General features: G+C 31.9%; 1 protein-coding gene across 1 annotated transcript in view; it reads left to right on the forward strand.

The window, feature by feature from the left end:
- LOC142323725 (uncharacterized) overlaps positions 1-19,655 on the forward strand; it is a 417,400-nt gene extending 397,745 nt beyond the window's left edge. The window contains exons 9-10 of the mRNA XM_075363881.1: positions 12,649-13,281; positions 19,311-19,655. Coding sequence (XP_075219996.1) covers positions 12,649-13,281; positions 19,311-19,418 — 741 coding nt within the window. The 3' untranslated portion in view covers positions 19,419-19,655. The remainder of the gene's footprint in view (positions 1-12,648; positions 13,282-19,310) is intronic.
- The last annotated feature ends 214 nt before the right edge of the window (positions 19,656-19,869 follow it).

Consider the following 19,869-nt stretch of genomic DNA (forward strand, 5'->3'; position numbering starts at 1 on the left):
TTAATTGTTCCGACCAAGAAATCGTCGAAGAGTTGTCCACGCAGGTAGTATAGAGTACCAAAAGTTGAATATGAGAAGGATCGGCCAAGTACTACCTTCTACTTCTCATGTCCTCAACTTTAATAGACCTATCCTGCCGGAGAAAGCACGCACTGGTATACACCGCACGGATATGCGAGCTTCCGTGCCGCAAATATGCAATGCTTCAAGTGTCAGCGGTTTGGCCACACCGCGGTTCGATGTGAGAGACCGCAGATATGCGTGTGTGGGAAAGAAACTCATGAAGGGGAACTATGCAAGAACTCTCCCGTTTGCTTTAATTGGAAAGGACAGCATTCATGTCGATCAGGAAACGGTTCTACGAAGTATCTTTTCAAGAAGTGAAAACCTTACAGAAGGTCAGCTATTTGAGGCCAGAAAATTGTAAGCAGCCGCAAACCAAGAGTTCCAAACTAAGAGCAGCAGCCACAAGTGCTACTTCAACTGTTGATGTAGACCAGCTCTTCGTTAACCTTGCTTCAACTTTGGATACTATGATATAGAGAATAATCAATAAAAAAATTAAATCTTTCTCAATAGGAAGCTGGCTACCGTCCATGATACAGCCAAATTTGGCAGGTAATGTGACTGACATCAGATTTATCAAAAAATTTACCCGTGATATATTATATCTATTATATTGATATTTATGTGTAGATTATTATTTTATTTGTGCGAGCCATGCCCGTCTTTATCCACCGCTTCCTTACTCTCCGACCGGGAGTCTGGGAACTACACGAGCGATGATATAGTTTTCGAACATAAAGAAGTTCGAAGAATGGAAAAAAAGATCAAAAAGGATTGGCAAACTCAGAAATTAACCTTCTAATATAAACAAGTTTTTTTTTGTAATTGAACATCAATGGATGTTTGTCAAATATCCTTGAGCTCCAACGCTTAGTACATGATGTGGACCCTGTTCGTATATGTCTGCAAGAAATACTTTTTCGCCAAAAAGTAAATTTCAGTTAAAGAAGATATCTAGTATAATATTAATGGGCGAGATCAACCATCATATTTAAGAGCTAGAGGTGGAACAACCACAGTAACGTTGACTAGAGCTACCATCGAAGTGGTTGAAATAAATACAAATCTGAAAGCGATCGCTATCAAAATGAAGCGTCCGCTGCAGATTACTATCTGCAGCATAGACTTCTCGAATTTTGATTGAAAGGAGGATGACATAACGCGTTTATTACCCAGCTTCCTCCACTCATACTATTAATGGGTGATTTTAATGCACATAATCCTATTTGGGGGTCGGATCAAATTGATCCCCGGGGAAGAGAGTTGGATACGTTCCTTTTAAATTCTAGCTTTGTTATATTAAACAATGGCTCGGGAACTTATTTTAATGCCAGAGATGGATTGATGTCCTGTATAGATTTATCATTTATAAATCCAATAATGAATAAATGAATAATAAATAATAAAATATAATGAATAATAAAATGAAGTATACTTTTAAGATTTTAGAAGAGCTGTACGGAAGTGATCATTTTCCGTTGCAAATCTCAACTGATGTTTCAATGAAAATATATCCTATCCCAAAAAATTTGGTTTGATAAGTAGATTGGACGAGCTCCATTACTAATACGAAGCTCCTCCGAAACATTTGTAGTTATCGAAAATGATGTCGACGCTATAAACAACGCTGTTTGACTCGATATCAACATATATTTTCCGAACATGAGGGAAACTCAAGAACCCACCCGTTCCGTGGTAGAATGATGGATGTAAAGCGATAAAAAGGAATACAAAAAGCATACAACGCTTTCAAGAAACGTCCATCATCGGAAAATCTAATTGCCTTTAAAAAACATAGTGCGTATGCCAAAAGAGGTGGAGGAAATCCATTTACGGACGCCTAGGCAGTGTCGGGTCAGACAGGTTCCGCAAGATGTTATTAGATGCGTATGTGTTCCTGCGCACTACCGACTAAACCTCCACCCCTTGCTACCCACTCTTCCTGGTACAGCTGGTTGCATTACTTCAGGAAGGGGGGAATACGCCCTCACACACATTCAGAGACCACAGTCAACAGACACCGACCTCACACCCACATCAAACATCAGAAATCTCACCATGACATCCAAACCTCACTCAGAATATATACCTCACGCCGCACACTTCATACATCAGATCAAAGTCAGTCACATCCAAACACATAAACAAACACCTCACAGACAATCGAACACTACAGCATACTACCTCACGGGTCACCATCAAACGCGGGAGTGGAGCCCACGACCACATCGCACATCATCGATCCCCACACGTACAGGGAACCCCCTAGGCTCTCAGCCGCGTGTCTGTCCGCCCCCGCACCCTCCGACGACACCTTCTTCTACCCCTGCGAGAGTCCTTTCAGACGTCAGACGTACAGCTCCTCCATGATCTTCTTAGCAAACCTTTGATACAGCCGTTCAGTTTTCCGCCCTTTCCAACATGATCTGCTGCAGTTCCTCTGGGAGGAACATTTCTGCTCTATCTATGGTGTTCAATATTTCCCTTCTCATATCCTCAAATCGGGGGCAGCAAAAAAAGATGTGATATGCTGTCTCTTCCTCGTCTACACACACCGGACATTCTCTCCTCATCTCTTCCATAATGGAACTAGCCACTCTCCTTTTTTCTGCAGGTGTTGACGCCCGTTGCTTTTTGATCTTCTTCCTGCCGGTGATCTCCAGATCGACAGGTAATATTCCTGCCAACACTTACACTGCCTCTCGAGAAACCGTGCGATATGCAGCTGCAATACGGAGGTAACTCCTTCTTTGTATTGATTCAAGAGTATCCTTGTATACACCATATCTAGTGACCCCTCCCCATAACTCGGCACCGTAAAGTAACGTAGAGTACAACACTCCAGACAGCAGCCTCCTCTTCTGCTGCCTCGGTCCTACACAGTTCGGCAGTATTCTGGCAACCAGACGCATCACTTTTTCAGCCTTCGAGCAGGCCTCCAAGATGGGTGCCGAAATGCATCCTGGCGTCCACCCATATTCCAAGATATTTTATCACAGTCCTTGAAACTATCCTGTGGCTCTCAAGCACCATCTTCAATGTTGGCCTTCGACCAATATGTTAACCATCCTGGGAACAATACGTGTCATCCATTAGCGAAGTACGACTGCGGCAGACGTTTGGAAGAAAGTGTAGGCCTCTATGGGTGTACAAACTTTACTCCCATAACTTCCCTTCGATCTGATGATAAACCAGTGGATTCGCCGAATCAACTAGTTTATCCAGTTAATTAAATAACTGCACTTTTACCTTAAAATCCTCGGTGACATTGTGATATTGCTTTTAAGACGATAAAATTTACATTTAAATGACCGTCGTGCGTGAACCGTAGACTGCATTGATAAGCTTTAGTTATCATCATAGTCACGCACGAAGGTTTATCAAAATCTTAAATTTTATTGTCTTAAAAACAGTATCACAATGTCACTGAGGATTTTAATGAAAAAATACAGTTATATAATTATTTCACGTTTTTTAAGGTTTTTTCGTTGTGGGTTTTTTAAAATTTAAAATTTTATTCTTTATTTTGCAGTAATGTTTTATATTTATGTATTTTAACTTATATTAAATTGAGATAATATGAAATAATACTCATGCCTCCGTGGCGCGAGTGGTAGCGTCTCGGCCATTCATCTATGAGATCCCGGGTTCGAATCCCGGTCAGACATGGCATTTTTACACGCTACAAAAATTGTTCATTCATCTCATCCTCTGAAGCTATATACCTAACGGTGGTTCCGGAGGTTAAAAACAAAAAAAAATATATATATTTATAAATAATTAACATGGACTTTTTAGACCATTTATTTTTTGGTCTTACAATTTGTTTTATTTTTTATGATTCATCTTACACTGACGTGATCGATATCATGTATTTTTATTTCCCGATCAGAATAAAGATTTATTTATTTAGTACCTAATTTCATGTGTTTAATAAATCGTAAGTTTGTGGTTTGTTATATTCTGATTTAAAATTTAATCAGTTTTTTATTTTTATGTTTTTTTTTTCTTTTACGTCGCGTGAATTGTTTTCATGTCAGGCAATTCCTGTAATTTCAATCTGTTACCCTACATTGTTTCGGTATCTTCATCTTTATACTGTTCCTGTAAGTCCAAAACGGGATATTTTATATTCGTCCTTAAAGTTGTTACAACAGAAAATTTTAAAAGGGAATATTTTTTAATAAAAATTTTGTATTTTAATTCTTTGTAAGATTCTTGCCCAGTTAAAGACCGAATTTTCTTTATTTTACTTTGTATAATATTTTTGATACAATTATTTTGTATAATTTTTTTTGCGTAAGAAATACATAAAACATAAATTAAATGAGAAAACTAAGAGATATATTTTTTTAAATTTAATATTAAAATATATTTTCTGTTTATAAGAAAATTAAATTATTATAACCGTAACTTGATGAAGTAATTAAATATAATAAGCAGACCCGACTTACAATCTTGAAGCTTAAACTCACTAACCATTGTGACACTGTATAAGCGCGTATGAAAAATACACCAATACATAACTTCAAATTGAAGTTATGATGTCTGTTGACGACCTTAAATTAAATGTAACTGAAGAAAGATTCAACCAATATTCATCAAATCTTCACATGCACAACTTCAGGTACACTACTGCAACGTACTCGTATCTGAAGTTCAGTGAAATTGATGTAGTAGTTTTGGAGATTTTCGAGCCACAGATTTTATACGTAGGTCTACATATGAGGTAGACCTATGTATATAAAAATAACATTTTTAATTACTCGCCAACGGAGATATTTAGTTACGTGCGGTTGGTAGCATTGTGTTCTCATAACCTCCTCTGTAGCCAAATTTCTTAGATTGTTTGTTATCTTGTTTAGTTTTCGTGTTATTGTTATTTGACTGGAACGTGTTAAGTGTTAGTAGCGATTTTTATTATGCGCGAGTTTCGGGAGCAAAGATACAACGAAAAATTTTGCGTGAAACTGGGGAAAACTATCACAGAAACTTTTCAACTTTTCAAACAAGTGTACGTTTGGGTCGTGCGCAATGTAACGAATGGTTTTCACGATTTAAAAGTGGTCGTCACTCGACCAGGAAGGCCTTCGACTTCCACGTTCAAAAAATCAACGATCTGGAGCGTGTAAATCGCCGCAGAGAACTTGCAGAAGAGGTTAGCATCTTGACTGGATCATACCATGACATTTGACTGAGAAATTGAACGTGCATCGAGTTGCAGCAAAGTTTGTTCCTCGTTTGATGACCAAACAGCAGAAACAACATCGAGTGGACGTTTGTCGGCAACTTCTTGAACAGCTGATGACGATGAAATATTTATGTAAAGGATCATAATGGAAGACGAAAGCTGACTTTACAGCTACGACATCGAGACAGACGTTCAGTCGTCTCAATGTTTCGGCAAAGGATCTCCACTCTCCAAGTGAGACGAATTACTTATCATTATAATCACTTGAGGCGAATTCTCGCCTCAAGGTGAAACTGTGTACCGTGAACCGTGCGTACTATCAAGGAGTTTTACAACGGTTACTCGAAAAAATTCGTAAAAAGGGACCGGCGATGTGGCGAGACAACTCATGGTAACTTCACCACGACCATGCCTCCGCACACTGAGCTTTGTCAATTCGTCAGTTTTGTGCTAAAAGTCAGATGACTATCTTCCCTCAGCCTCCCTACTCGCCAGACCTGGTCTTTTCCGATTTTTTCTTATTTCCGGAATTAAAATCGGTGATAAAAGGACGCCGTTTTGAAACTTTTAAGGTCACAGACCTTAAAGGCCATTTCAAATGAAGCTATCCAGGACTGCTTCGCGAAGTGGAAACACTGCTGGGAAAAGTGTGTGAATAGAGCAGGAGAGTACTTTGAAAGGGACAAGGACCAATAATCTGTAAAATCAATTATAAAGATTAAAAAAAATTAAGTTCGGTTATTTTCTGAACAGACTTCGTATGTATAAAGGTAATGTTCAATTTAAGGTTGACATATATATATATATATATTGAAATTACATTTTAATTGAATAGTATTTTCGTACTCCTCATTACCTCAAAACATAAAGAATATTCAGTTTCACCCTACACTTATAACCATGTGACCGAAAGTTATACCGTACTTTATACGAAAGGTCGGTAAATAAAGTTCAAAATATTCTTATGCTTTACTTTTTTAATTATATCTGCATTGTTTATCATTCTCTTAAGAACATGTAAAATCAGTTCTTGTAATCCATAATCTTGTGAGTTAGTTCTGATCATTTAGAATAAAATTTAACAATTTTCTGGATATATTTCTCGATAGACGTTTCAGTTTTGTTCTTTAATATTTATTGTAGTGGATCTTAATTTTTTGGAAAGTCTTTTTTTTTTGTATTTTCTGATCGCACGGGTAATATTCTCAATTAAATTACTTTCATATCAAAATTAAATCGGAATTTTTTAATTTAATGTGTAATTATAGATTTGAATTTTGCGTAAATTCAGGTGTTTTACTATATATGATTTTTATTAAAGTGAATTTTACAGTAAAAAGATGAATCGAACTATTGTTTACAAAAAAAAAAAAACAACTAAAATTAATTATAAATCAAACATTAACATTTCAATTTTCCAGTTGTTTTTTATCATTTAAGCGTGGATTTAAAAAAAGAAAATAAAACAAAAAGGTACAATTAACAAGATTTCTATTCTGTAAGTAATAAAGATATAAAATAACAGTAACATAAATCCTATATGTAGGCTTACAGTAATAAATGTTTGAAATAACAACAATAAATTGATGAATGTACAAAGAAAATAATAAATGCTAAAGTAAAGTATACTCTTACGATTAGTTTTAACATTTACGAGGAGGGCAATAAACAATATTATTTTCTTTCTTATTTTTATTTTCTATTATTTAAGTTGTAAAGTTGCGCTAAAAGGTCAATGTGCGAATTAAACTTGAATAGCAGTATAATAAAATAATAATAATAACAATATAATCATAAATTTTATGTTATATGAAGATTGTATAAGCATAAAATTTGAAAGAAAAAAAATTATTACATCAGAGAAGGACGATAAAGAATACTAAAAGATAAAAGTAGAAGAAGAACTAAAGGAAATAGATTACGATGTAGCATAAAAGGGGGGTACCTAACTAAAGTAAAAATAAAATATAAAATAAATAAATAAAATAAAATATTGCGTTAATAATTCAATGTTAGCCGTAATGTAACTATGCACGTTCGTTTGCTTCCAATTATAAACTTGTTTCTTGTTGTTGCTGTTGCTGCCCCGTTGATCTTCGTTTTATTTTTCTTCTTTTTGTACTACTACTATTTCTTTTCTTCTTCTTCTTCTTCTTCCTTTGGTCGCTTGCAACTTGCACGAACCAACATATTATATTATATATATTATCGTATATATGTAAGGTATGTACAACAATATGCAGTACTTTTGTTTAGCCATGAGTTCAGTGAACTTAATAAACAACAAGCTTTTGCTTTAACAGAAGTAAAAAACAAAAACAAAGTAAAACAAAAAAAAAGTAAAATTAAGAATTTATTTTTTTGATCGGTGTTTTACGTTTATTTTTATTTATTTATTTTAATGGACGACTACCGAAAACGTGATCTAAAAATATGGGTTAATCTTTGATTCCTTTATATCTATAAGTATCGTCTAGTTACGTACTGTCACATTCGATTATCGTACTATGTGATTATGTATCCTTGTATACGAGTTATGTGTTCGAATTTAAGAATCCCACATACAGATCTTTTGTATAACTTTTTATAAATTTATTTATAGATTCAACAAAACTAAAAAATAAATTAAATCAAACATCTTTTTTAATATGTAGTTTTTCACCTGAGCTGATTTATGCTTATTTTTCATAAATTAAAAACGCATTAGCAATAATTATAACAAAATTAATGATATGCGTATATAGTGCGTCTGTAAAAAGTGGGGTTTTCAATGGTTATAGCTTCCAAACAAAACATTGTAGAGAGATGAACTTTACGTTAAATGAAAGCGAAACACTCCAGTTTTCTTATCGGTTCAGTAATCTCAATGTGAGCTCCCTTAGTTTCCCTGCAGATATCTTCAGTCTTCAGTCTCTTGCCATAAATGGCAGAGAACATCCGGCGTGGTAAAGAAACATTTTCAGTGATTTTAAATGGTTCAGATTTCGAATTAGTGTGTTTACATAACTCCAAAATTAGAAATCTATGAGAGTAAGATCTGGAAATCGCGCAGGCCAGGTGATCCTTTTCCGATCCGTCGCTGAGGAAATGTTTCGTTAAGGAAATCCTGCACGAATGAGGCAAGGCGTGGGGGAGCTTCGTCTAACTGGAAAATGTAATTATCCGATATTTGGGGCGCTGCAAACCCTTCTAGCATATCCAGGAAGATGTTCCCCGTTATTGTTTTTTTTTTCAGTAAAAAAAGAAGAGGCCAATTACTCTGTTTCGATTAATAGCGAATCACACATTCACTTTTTTTACTGTCACGCTGATGTTCAATAACGGAATGTGGAGGTTCAGTACCTCGTGTATGAATATTATGCCGATGTACTCGTCTAGAAACATGAAACGTTGTTTCATTAATGAAAATGAACTTGTTTAAAAAATCATCATCCTACTCTTACCTATCCAGAATGTCTACAACAAAATCAAATCGTTTCACTTTGCCCTGTAGTAAAGTTGTTGTGTGACATCTGAATTCTGTACGCACTGAAACGTAACCGTCTTTTTAACAGCCTGTGAACAGTTGTTTTAGGAATGCCCGACTCTGTAGAACACTTCCGCACGGATTTCTTGAGCCTACGCAAGAAATCAGTTCGCACTGCTTCAATCGTTTCATCAGACACTGATGGCAGTACTGAACGTGTTTGCTTCAGTAGGCTGCCTGTTTCTTTGAGTTGTTTGTCTCATCGTCGTATGTTATTTTCATACGGGCATCTTCATACTAGGCACGACTGTATTCACGCCTCATAAATATCAAGAGTGGATATTACCGACTAATTAGCAAGCCACAACACACATTGAACCGTCTTCTCCACCGCAAACATGACTAACGCGCACGTGCTGCTTGCGTGTACTGGAAACACAAAACGTACGTACGTTTTCGCGCACACAAACTTGGAGTGTTTCTCTTTCATTTAACGTACAGTTCATCTCTCTACAATGCTTTGTTCCGAAGCTGTAACCATTGAGAACCCCACTATTATTTTACGGACACAATGTATACATATTATGTTATCTATATTATACAGAATACAGATGTATCACCAAGAAACACAAAAAATTACATGCGTTCTAAAAATGAAAATAAAGAAAAAAGGTTCATATAAATATGTTTTCAAAACGCTTTAATTTCGAATTAAGCCAGCGAAAATTTTTACCCTTATTTCTACTCCAAGGATAAAATGAAGCGATACTGAAATTCTTGGAAGTTAAATTAAGGATTACATTTGATTATTTAATATAGTTTTTGACCTGAAAAAATTAAATGAAATAGATTGCAGAACTACATCTCTAGTAATTTTTCTAAAGTGATTGTAAAACACAAAAAAAAAAAACATCATTCTTTACACAATTATAAATAATAAATCTAAATCTTAAGTTTAACATGCAGTAATTTAATTAAATTGCTAGTAAACTAATAAAACGTAACAAAATTTTTAGAGAGTTTAATTTTATGTAAATATATGTGTAAGTAACATCAACTGAACATGAAAAAGAGGTTAAGACATTTGACTTTTATTAAAAACAAAACAGGCTGAAATTTGCCAAAAAAAAAAATGTATTATAATTCTAAACCGAAAAATAGAGTCATTTTAATATCTGAAAATATCTAGAAACATAAATCAATTATTAAACGTTTTTTTCAAAAATTACTAGATACTGTTTTATAGAAATTACTTAGACTTGTTTTATTGTACTGTTCATGTCAAAACCATTAAATTTATACATTAATTTAAGTTCCAAAAATGTATGGCTTCATTTTACCCATGTAGTAGAGATTGGAACGAAATTTTATGCAAGTTTTAACTTAAAAATAAGAAACGTTGCTTTAAAACTTATAAATATAAGTTTCTTTAAACTGTATTTTCATTTGTTGACATGATCTAAAATTCTTTCTGTTTCTTCATACAACACCGTAGGAAATAGTCTATAATTTTAAAAATCGAAGTATCAATTTGACGCTCCAAATAGCTTTATTTTTTCTTTTGAGAAATAAATTTTGTACTGTGTAAAAAATTACAAAATTGATCAAACCCAGAACCATGTACAAAACATATCCAGATTCTTCCTAAAATACAGAATTATGTTACAAATCAAATCAAATGTATATATATATTATGTTGCTGTTTTTAAGAAAGTTTTATGTTTTAATTAGCTTGTGTATAACCAACAAACATGGTTCTGGGTTCAAATCCCAGTCAGGCTTGAGTTTTTTACATGCTTCAAAATATTTAATTTCTTATTGTTAAAAAAAGTAATTAGGATAGTAGCTAATTTTGTCTTAGTTAGCGCAGGGAGAATAAATAAATAATTGGTTTTTTATTTTGAATTAATTCCATATAAATATTGTTTGGTAAACCATCAAAGCCAAATAAATGCTTATTGGATGTGCTTTTTTTAACTAATTATAATATTGATTACTCAAAAAAAAAAGAGAATTATAACATAGAAAAACATTATTTAGAAATAAAATTAACGACTCAATTTTTTTAAATTTATTGCTATTAACAAAGAAACTTACATAGATGTATGTTTCAAGAATGATTTTGTTGTAAACTAATATAAACTGGCATGTTTGTTCGCCTTTAAGTTTAAGAAAAAGTTTTTTTCTGAGACTACTTACTGTATATAATAGAAAAACAGAGGAACATTTCTTGATTTAAAGAAGAGATAAAAAGTTTTAAAAATTATTATACTTTCAATAAGAATAAAAATGAAATAATTTTTAATTTTATAATAAGTATTGTAAATAAATGAAATTATATCTATTAAATTATATGAAAATAATTTTTTTTCTATCAAAGAATTAAAATCAGATTTCTACCATGAGAATTTGGTATCCAGTTCAACACATAATTGCTTCTTGGCTGATTCAGAATTTAATTTCCCATTTTCAGAATTGAATCTCTATCAATACTGATTTAAAAGTACCAAAAAAGAAGTTGAGGATGTAATATTATTTTTTTGTTGCCCATTTTTATAAAAATACTTCAGGATCTTAAAAGCAGAAATAATCATTGTAATTCTTGAATTAAGTAGTTATTAAAGTTTTTGTTAATGGCATAATAATTAATAATTGGAAATAAGCAAAGGTAGAAATAAACAAGGGGTAGAATAAGATGGAAGACTCTGACATCCTCTACACCAAGAGTAGAAGATTAAAGTAAGAGAAAAGAGAGAGGAAAAAATAATTCCTTTATTTACAATAAAAATAAAAAAAGGTTAATTAAAACAAAAAGAAATGGTGAATTATAAAGAGGAATTTTGATAAAGTACAAGGGAGTACTGGTAAATCTTTTGTTTTCTCATTTCACTTGCATTAAAACTTTCCGAGTATTTTTTCTGCCAGATTTGATTGATTGCAGATTACTTGTACTTGTATAAATATGTAATTTATTTTATACTTAATATTGTGCCTAATTGGTTACTATCTAATATTGTTTATTATAACTATTTAGTATACTGGTTTTTAGATTAGTTGGTGTTGTGTTTTGATTCCTGGTAACACTCTGGAATTTTTTAAACTACGATATCATCCATCTCACCCTCAGACATTAACATTTTTTTATTAACTAAAGAAGAAACATTTATACTAGACTTCTGCTATGAATGTAAATTGAGAGAGTTAGCAGCCAGTTGAACAACTGTACATGTGACTGTCTCAAACTGCTTTGCAACCAGAGAGAAAGCAATTCTTAACAACAATGGTATGAAATAAAATGTTTACATAGGCTAAACTGAACTAAAGTAGAAAATTATATTTTTCAATGAATCATACTTCTACGCTCAGGGCTGCTGCCAACTTACATGTTAGTAGAGTCTCTGCCTTTCATCCAGAAGGTTCTAGGTTTGAAACCTTGTAGACTTGGCATTTCTTTCACATGCTGTCAAGAATTAATCTCTTATCATTAAAAAAAAGATAGGGAAGTTGTACCTGGAGACAGATCTATAGTTATTGGAGGAAGAATAAGTAGATAAAAGGTATCATTTGTTAGAAAGATGTCAAATTGAAAAAAAATATCCTGAATCCATATTGAATAATCTATATATGAATAGATATTTAACATTATATCATTGAAATTTTTAAATTCACCTTAATTTTAGATTTAAAAGTGCGTTATAAATGCTATGTATTTTTTAATTTATTTATTTTTTAATAGTTAATCCACTAAAAATTTGCATTTCAGGTAAAATATGTTTCCTGAACTAGTGAAAGGTATATATTTAAATGCATAATTTTAATTTTTCAATCATTTTATGTATATATTCATAAGGATACAGTGTATTTTTAAGGTTAAATTTGATTATTTGTTAAAATTAAACAGCTTTTTCTTTTCTTTTCTTTTCAGTATCCACCAGTGATATTAAGGAGAATGGCTGAAATTATGGCAAGAACGCATATTGAAACGGTAAAAGATAGTAAACAAAATTGTGCCTCTAATATCGGTGATGAAAATAACAAATTAGAATCTGAATGCTCAAGTAGTAAACTGCGTTACACAAATGATGAATTAAGTGCCTACAATGAATCCTGTACAGTAGATAATGTTTTTACTTCTGTTATTACAATAAATAATAGTAATGAAATTAAAACTAATAACAAATCATGCAATGTTGTTACATTTAATGAAACTAATGAAAAATTATCCGATAATAAATTTGAAGAAGGAAATTGTGGGGTTAAAGATAGTAAAATAAATATAGAAAAAGATATTCATATCGCTGGCTTCGGAATTATTAATAAAAGTAATGTGACCGATTCAGAAAATGAATTACTTCATCACACTATTGATGAGGCAATAAAAGTATTTTCAGAAAGTAATACTTCGCCTTCAAATGATATTGAATGTAGTGATGCAGCTAGAGATCTTATAAATCGCCTTTTAAATCCTGATGCACAAAAACGTTTAAGATCTTTATTATCTCTTCAAAGTATACGTTTCTTCAAAGATTTCAATTTTTCGGATGTTCGTACTAAAAGAGTAAGTATAATTTTCTCATTATCTGAGTCAATTTAGTAACACAGTTTTTCTGTCATCATCATCATTGTCGTCGTCACAATCATTATCATTATTGAAACTCTTTTGCCGTAAGGCAGATCTATGGCTTTAGAATCATTTTGATTCTCTTCTGTTTATTACAATTTTGTCAATGATAATTTCTATTTTGGGTTGTTCAGTGATTTTAAAAATAAAAAATGATCTTATAAAGAGTAATGTTTTATGATCCTGCTACTACCTCTTCCTTTTCTTCTTCAGTGTATTTGTCTTATCATTTTTTTATGCTACATTAATTTTCACATGACTGTTACCATGATTCAGTTCTTCTATGACGTGATCTTATCAATCTGTTATTTTTATCCTTTCTTCAGTCTTTTATTCCAAACAGTTTCAATTACCACTATATTTCCAGAAAACGTCCCTAATTCTTTCCCATTTAATTTTCAAACCAATGCAATCTTACTCCCTTAAGAACTTCAGTTTACAATATGTCCATCGTATCCCTAACATTATCTTTCATCATTGCTGTAAATAAATATCTTATTATTTTTATAATTATATTTCATTTGGAAATTTCCATATTTTCATATTGAGTAGACAACTTGATTCATTCTTCTTGAGTTTGGGTTCTGTAGGATACAGTTTAAACCCAGCCAGACTCTCATTTGTGTGAAAGAATATTATGTACTGTGGAAACAGTGCAAAACTGAATGAATTGGAGACTGCATTATCCCTAGTTCAACATCAGTCAAAAGCTGTATGTCGTTGTGTCATACTGGTTTCCTCAGAAAGAGAAACAATTTTCAAATGTTTTCTTGGAGTTACTCCATTATCGCTTTATATATTCACTTCATATATTCACAACACACAGAACAGAATATACAAAAATATGATTTTGTAATAAAAAATGGAATAAACTTTCACAAAACATGAAAATGAAAAACATTAAATTTCATGTTTAACATGAAAATTGCTAAATAAACAAAGAAGAATAACTTTACATTTCACAACCAATTTAAAGAATGGGTGTGGTCAAGTAATGTAGTCACATCATAGAAATAAAGAAAAATTCCTTGTGTTCAGATTAATTCGCACACTACTACTATATAGGTTGGTTTTGTAATCATTTGTCTCAGTTGAAGCCAACTTTTAGAGCAAGTATGCTTTCATTAATGCTTCCATAAGTTAGTCAGTTATGCAGAAAATCAAGCAGTTATTTTTAATCAGAATGTAATTGCTTAAAAGTATCAAATTGATGTTAATTATTGTGCTTTATACTCAAAAATAGAAATGGTAAGTAATTATATCTTCTAGTCTAGTCTCATAGGACTACGCATAAGCTTGGAATTATGATTGTATTTTTGTTCTTCTTATGCTTCTTTTTCCTTTCTTTTCAACATTTTCTCATTCTAAATATATTCTTTCTTCACTTTATTTAAAATTTTTATTATTTTCTCTTCAAACTGGTAGTCTTTTATTTATTCTATCATATCTCTATAAATCACTTTTATTTTTTTAAATCTTCAATTCTGATATTTTCCTTTTCCATGTTTTCTTTAAAAACTTCTTTTAACCACTCTATTGTCATTTTCTGTTTATAAGAATAGTCCACTAGCTTCTTTGCTAATCTATCTTTATTCATTATTTTAATGTCACCATTTTTTGGCTCATTTCAAGAATAATATGCTTATGAGTCACAATATATTTAGTAATATGCCATGATCTCACTAATTATCAATATTAATTCTTCTAAAAGAGACATATTAACCTTCTCTTCTCAAATGTTATTCATATTCTTTCAATTTTCTTGTATAAATCTTAATTATATTCTTTGTTCTATTACTTCTTAATTTATAATCTCTATTTACTCCTCTTCCTCCTCCTTTGTTTCTTTTCAATCATCTTTATCAGCAACTTCTTTCTTTGTATTAACATTCTTTGCTTCTGGTTTAAGTATAGTTTGATTATGTATTATATGTAGTTTGACAGATCTAATAAGCTGTTTCTATGTTTTTTGCTCTTTCCTTTAGAGATGTACTTGGTTCTACTGTTGGTATTAACCGTTCTCCAAGATATTTAAATTTATCAATTCTTCTAACTCTTCCACATTTTGTTTTCATCTTCCTGATGTTATCTTTTCTATATTTAATCATAATTTATGAAAACAGATCTGGTTTATTTGCTTTAAAAGATGAATCACTTCATATGATGATTTTTTTTTTTTAAAAAGATCTTATATCAAGTTTTGAAACGTTTTGTATTTTTCAACAGTGATGGATCAGTGGTGGGAAAAGAAAAAATACATTAATTTGAAACTTTACTTAAATGAGAGAATTTATTTTCTTATTTTGTTGTTCCATTATTTTTTGTGTAATCTATAGTCTAATATAATCTATCGATTGGATGGACAATTATACTGTGTTTGAAACAGTAAATATTTCTGAAAATACCATTTATACAAATATTAAGTACTACGTTTATAAGAAAAATGTAGGTATAATATATAATGTACATTATTATTTCTAATTCAATTTATGATTTAGGTATCCATTACAGTTGAAATGAAATAGCAAAACAAAGTGATTCTATGCTTCTGTCGGCCAACAATGTAAATGGTGGTTATATCAACATTCAAATGCATTGCAATATTGCCTGCTTCTTTTTAAAAAGCAATATAATGTTTTTCGCATCTTCCCAGTGAACTCATAGCATGTTAAGAATAGTTTTAATGTGCTAGTTGGCTTTGACCTATGTCTAGTGTATTCAATTCTTGAAAGTGCATTTTCAATACTTAGAATTAATACTACTTAGAACACTTAGTAATTAATCCTACTGACATAATAAATGAAGATCAGCACGCCACGTGCCACTACATGCATTTGATAACCATTTTTTCTTGTTGCTGCATTTCTCTCTTCAGCTAAGGTTTCTAACACATTGACAATATCAATGAAGTGATCCTTAAAACACGAATGACTACCTAGTCTACACAATTTAGGAATGCTAGCAATAAGCTTGTGTCATAAAGTGGACTAGTGAAAAAATGTGATTATCTCCTTCATAGTTCCAATGTAGTTTCGAATTTCTGGGAAACATTTAAGTTGTTCATGACAAGGTTAAGCTTGGGAGAAGAGCAATTAAAGTAGAAGGCTTTACTGTACTTTTATCTTAAGTTTGCTTGCACACTTTCTTCTTCCCAGCCATGGTGGAAAATCGATCAAAACCTAAACTCATACACTTATCGGGGTCTAAATTTAAGTTTGTCACAAAATATTCAATGGCTTTGAGCAACACTCGCATATTATGTCCTTCAAGCTCTGCAAACCCTATAAATTCTTCTTCGATTTTGTTAGTCTTTTCATCAAAGAAACGTAATCCTATAGACATCTGTGGTTTCATCAGCCAGAATGCTGTAAACCGATGCTTTTTTAATCATTATGAAGATGTGTTCCCTGATTGTTGCGCCACATAGATTTTAATTGTGAATCATCTGTATAAATTGCATAAGTCAAAAAGTACACTTTCATCCAGATTTTTGCCTCTAATGTGTGCTGGAAAAAATGACGCTGGAAACAATTGAGGGTAGTACTGTTTTGCTTCTTTCTATTAATTTTTGTCAAGACTGGTGAAGTTGGATGTCCCTGGGATTGTACATGTGTTTGCAATAATCATGCACATCCTTGTACTTTGTGAAAGGTCGGATTGAAAAAGAACCCCAACCACCTCTCACATCATTCTGGCTGATGGTGGAAACAACACAGTATTTACTGAAACCACCTTTGAGTTGTCATGATTAAGCTTACCATGGTGAATGTGCATCCAGCCACTGGTGATTGAATTTCCTCTTCAGGTGTTTGGCATCTGCCCCAAAATCGTAGTTCTCCAAAGGTACCCAGACATTTTCCAAGAGGCGTTTTTTCTTATCAACCAGCAAGTGCTTGCCAGGCTGATGAATTTTCCAATATTATTTTCATGAAAACCATAGTCTTCAATTTCACTTTTACTGTGTTGCACATTGGTTTTAACCACAGAAGAAGGCCCAACAGTTGCAGTGTTTGAACCAGAGGGAGGTTGTAGTTCCTTGTCCTCATTGTCATCACTGCTGCTGGTAATTTTTTCCTTTAAAATTCAGTACAAAAAAATAAATTTAATTTGTACAAATGTTATTGTGGGTGCAGACATGACATCTCGCTGCATTGGTTTGACAAGGAATAATCTAATGGACATTTTTATCAAAACTGAGTTTTACACGAATTGATTTTTGATTGAAGTTGAGTTGTACTAGTTGAGCTTAATTAAAAAATGTGACTATTATTAAAACATTAAAAATGTAAGAAAGAATCATCCATAGAAAGCTTGAGACTTACAGACTTACAGTTTTTTTTAACTCAGGGACCCCAAAACAAATATTTCCATACATCTTATCGTAATCATAAATTTGACACAAGATGACAGTAAATGTTTTACTGATGTAAAATCAGAGCAGTTGCCAAAACCAACATTGGTAATTAGGCCACAATATGAATTATTTTTAATTGTTCATCAAAAAATAACTTAACAAAAATTATAAACTTAAATATGAAACTATTTTATGTTAAGAGATCCAAAAGAATCCCTAGTGGTGTAATATTTGCAAGCATAGAAAGATTACCAAAAAAAATGAATAATAACAGATTTTAGTTACATGTTTTTAAAGCAACAGCTGTGCTTATGTAAATTTATGATACATATCCTGCAAGTTAAATAAATAAAAACATGTAATAAATATCACATTAAGTTATTTACAAAAAAATGTTCTAATATTAATTTGTTATAAGGTAATGGTAGTAGGCTACTTACCAAAAAATGTTCTAATATCCATTTATTGTAAGTGGATGGCAGGTGGCATGAAAACACAAACTTTACAATTGTAAAATATTGCAACTCTTGTTGCCACAAGTAAGATTGCACTGTCTTCTAACAGTAGTTCTTAAATTGTCTCAGATGGTGAGAGGTTCTACTTTGTAATTATTTTCTCTCAAAATGTTTAGTTTTATATTGCAAGGGATATTCAGTGGGGGGCCCCTTTCCCCCTCTGGATACATCCATGGACCACATGCGATGTTAGAACTTGTTTCAGTTCTTAATAACACTTTCATTGTACAGGAAAATCAATCCCATGGATAGATATACAAGCAAAGCCATCTTAGCCAAATTACACAAATGCCACGGAAACATTTAGTCCACTGCTACCTCATCATAAAATGAAGTTTAAAATAAAAGGCAGTTAATGAGAAAGAATTACCCACAATGGAACCATGAAGTGAAACAAACAAACCAACAAAAAATTGATACAGTTGCAGATGCTAAAGAACTTGTTTCTTAAGGAAGATCCTCATCTATTCCTGTAAATATCTGATTGGAGAAAGTTTTCTGTTAAATAAATAAGGTTAAACTATAATGTGTTATTAAAAATTTTTTAGTTTTTAAAATGTTAGTTTAGTCAGTATACCCTAGTAACCAAAATATAGCGAGGAATATTTGCATTTAAGATTACCTTACTCCCCAAAGGCTTTCAGTCTGTCATTCCCATTTCTGCTTTGTTCTGACCCTCCCTTTTTATCATCCTAGGTCATTTCTTTCCCTTATAAATACCATGAAAATTAAGTCAACTGATCTCCACAAATGTTGATAGCCAGTGTAATACTGCTTTCTTAGTAGATTTTAGTGTCACTACCTAGATTTTGGAGTCACTACTTCACTAAAATTTACTAAGAAAGCAGAATTACACTGGCTATCAACATCACTATCAACATTTGTGGAGGTCAGCTGACTTAATTTTCATGGTATCTATAAGGGAAGAAGGGACCTAGGATGGTAAAAAGGGAGGGGCATAACAAAGCAGAAATGGGAATGGTAGTGACTTAAGTCTGTAAATTAGTATGAGGACAGTTTTTAAAATAATAGAACTGAAACATTATCTCAAATTAATAGTAATCATTATTTATCTTTTCTGTTAATATTTTTTGTAGATTAAACCAAGAGATATTTTATTGAAGTACTTCCCTGATGGACCAATTAATAACTCTAATGAAACAACTCTAGAAACATTTGCGGATTTTGATTCTGAATTTACATAAATTTATTGATGAGTTAAGGTTTTGTGATATCTATATTTAGAGTGTATATTAAAATGTGAGAGTATATTTGTGTATGTTTGTATATATGACTTACTGTACTGGTATGTGTGACTTAACATCCTAATAATATTTATATGTTTTATAATTGTTACCATATGTAAATAAGATATGATATTTAATTGTATATTATATAAATTGTTATTTTATTTAATAAAGGTTTGTAATTATTTTTTTGTATATTTTGTTATATGTTGTTAAGGGATTGACAGATGCAAGCATACTTTTCTATATTCTGATTTTTAATGTTTTTAGTTAACTTGTATCATGATGTATTCTAATCTTACTCTTTATGTACTATTTTATTATCCATATTTTTGTCTTTTACTATATGAACTAACTAAGGGTAAAAACATAAATCACCATCCTTACTTTTTTTCTTTGTATAAAGTTA

This window comes from Lycorma delicatula, chromosome 4, assembly GCF_047948215.1.
Source record: "Lycorma delicatula isolate Av1 chromosome 4, ASM4794821v1, whole genome shotgun sequence".
NCBI classification, from domain to species: Eukaryota; Metazoa; Arthropoda; class Insecta; order Hemiptera; family Fulgoridae; genus Lycorma; species Lycorma delicatula.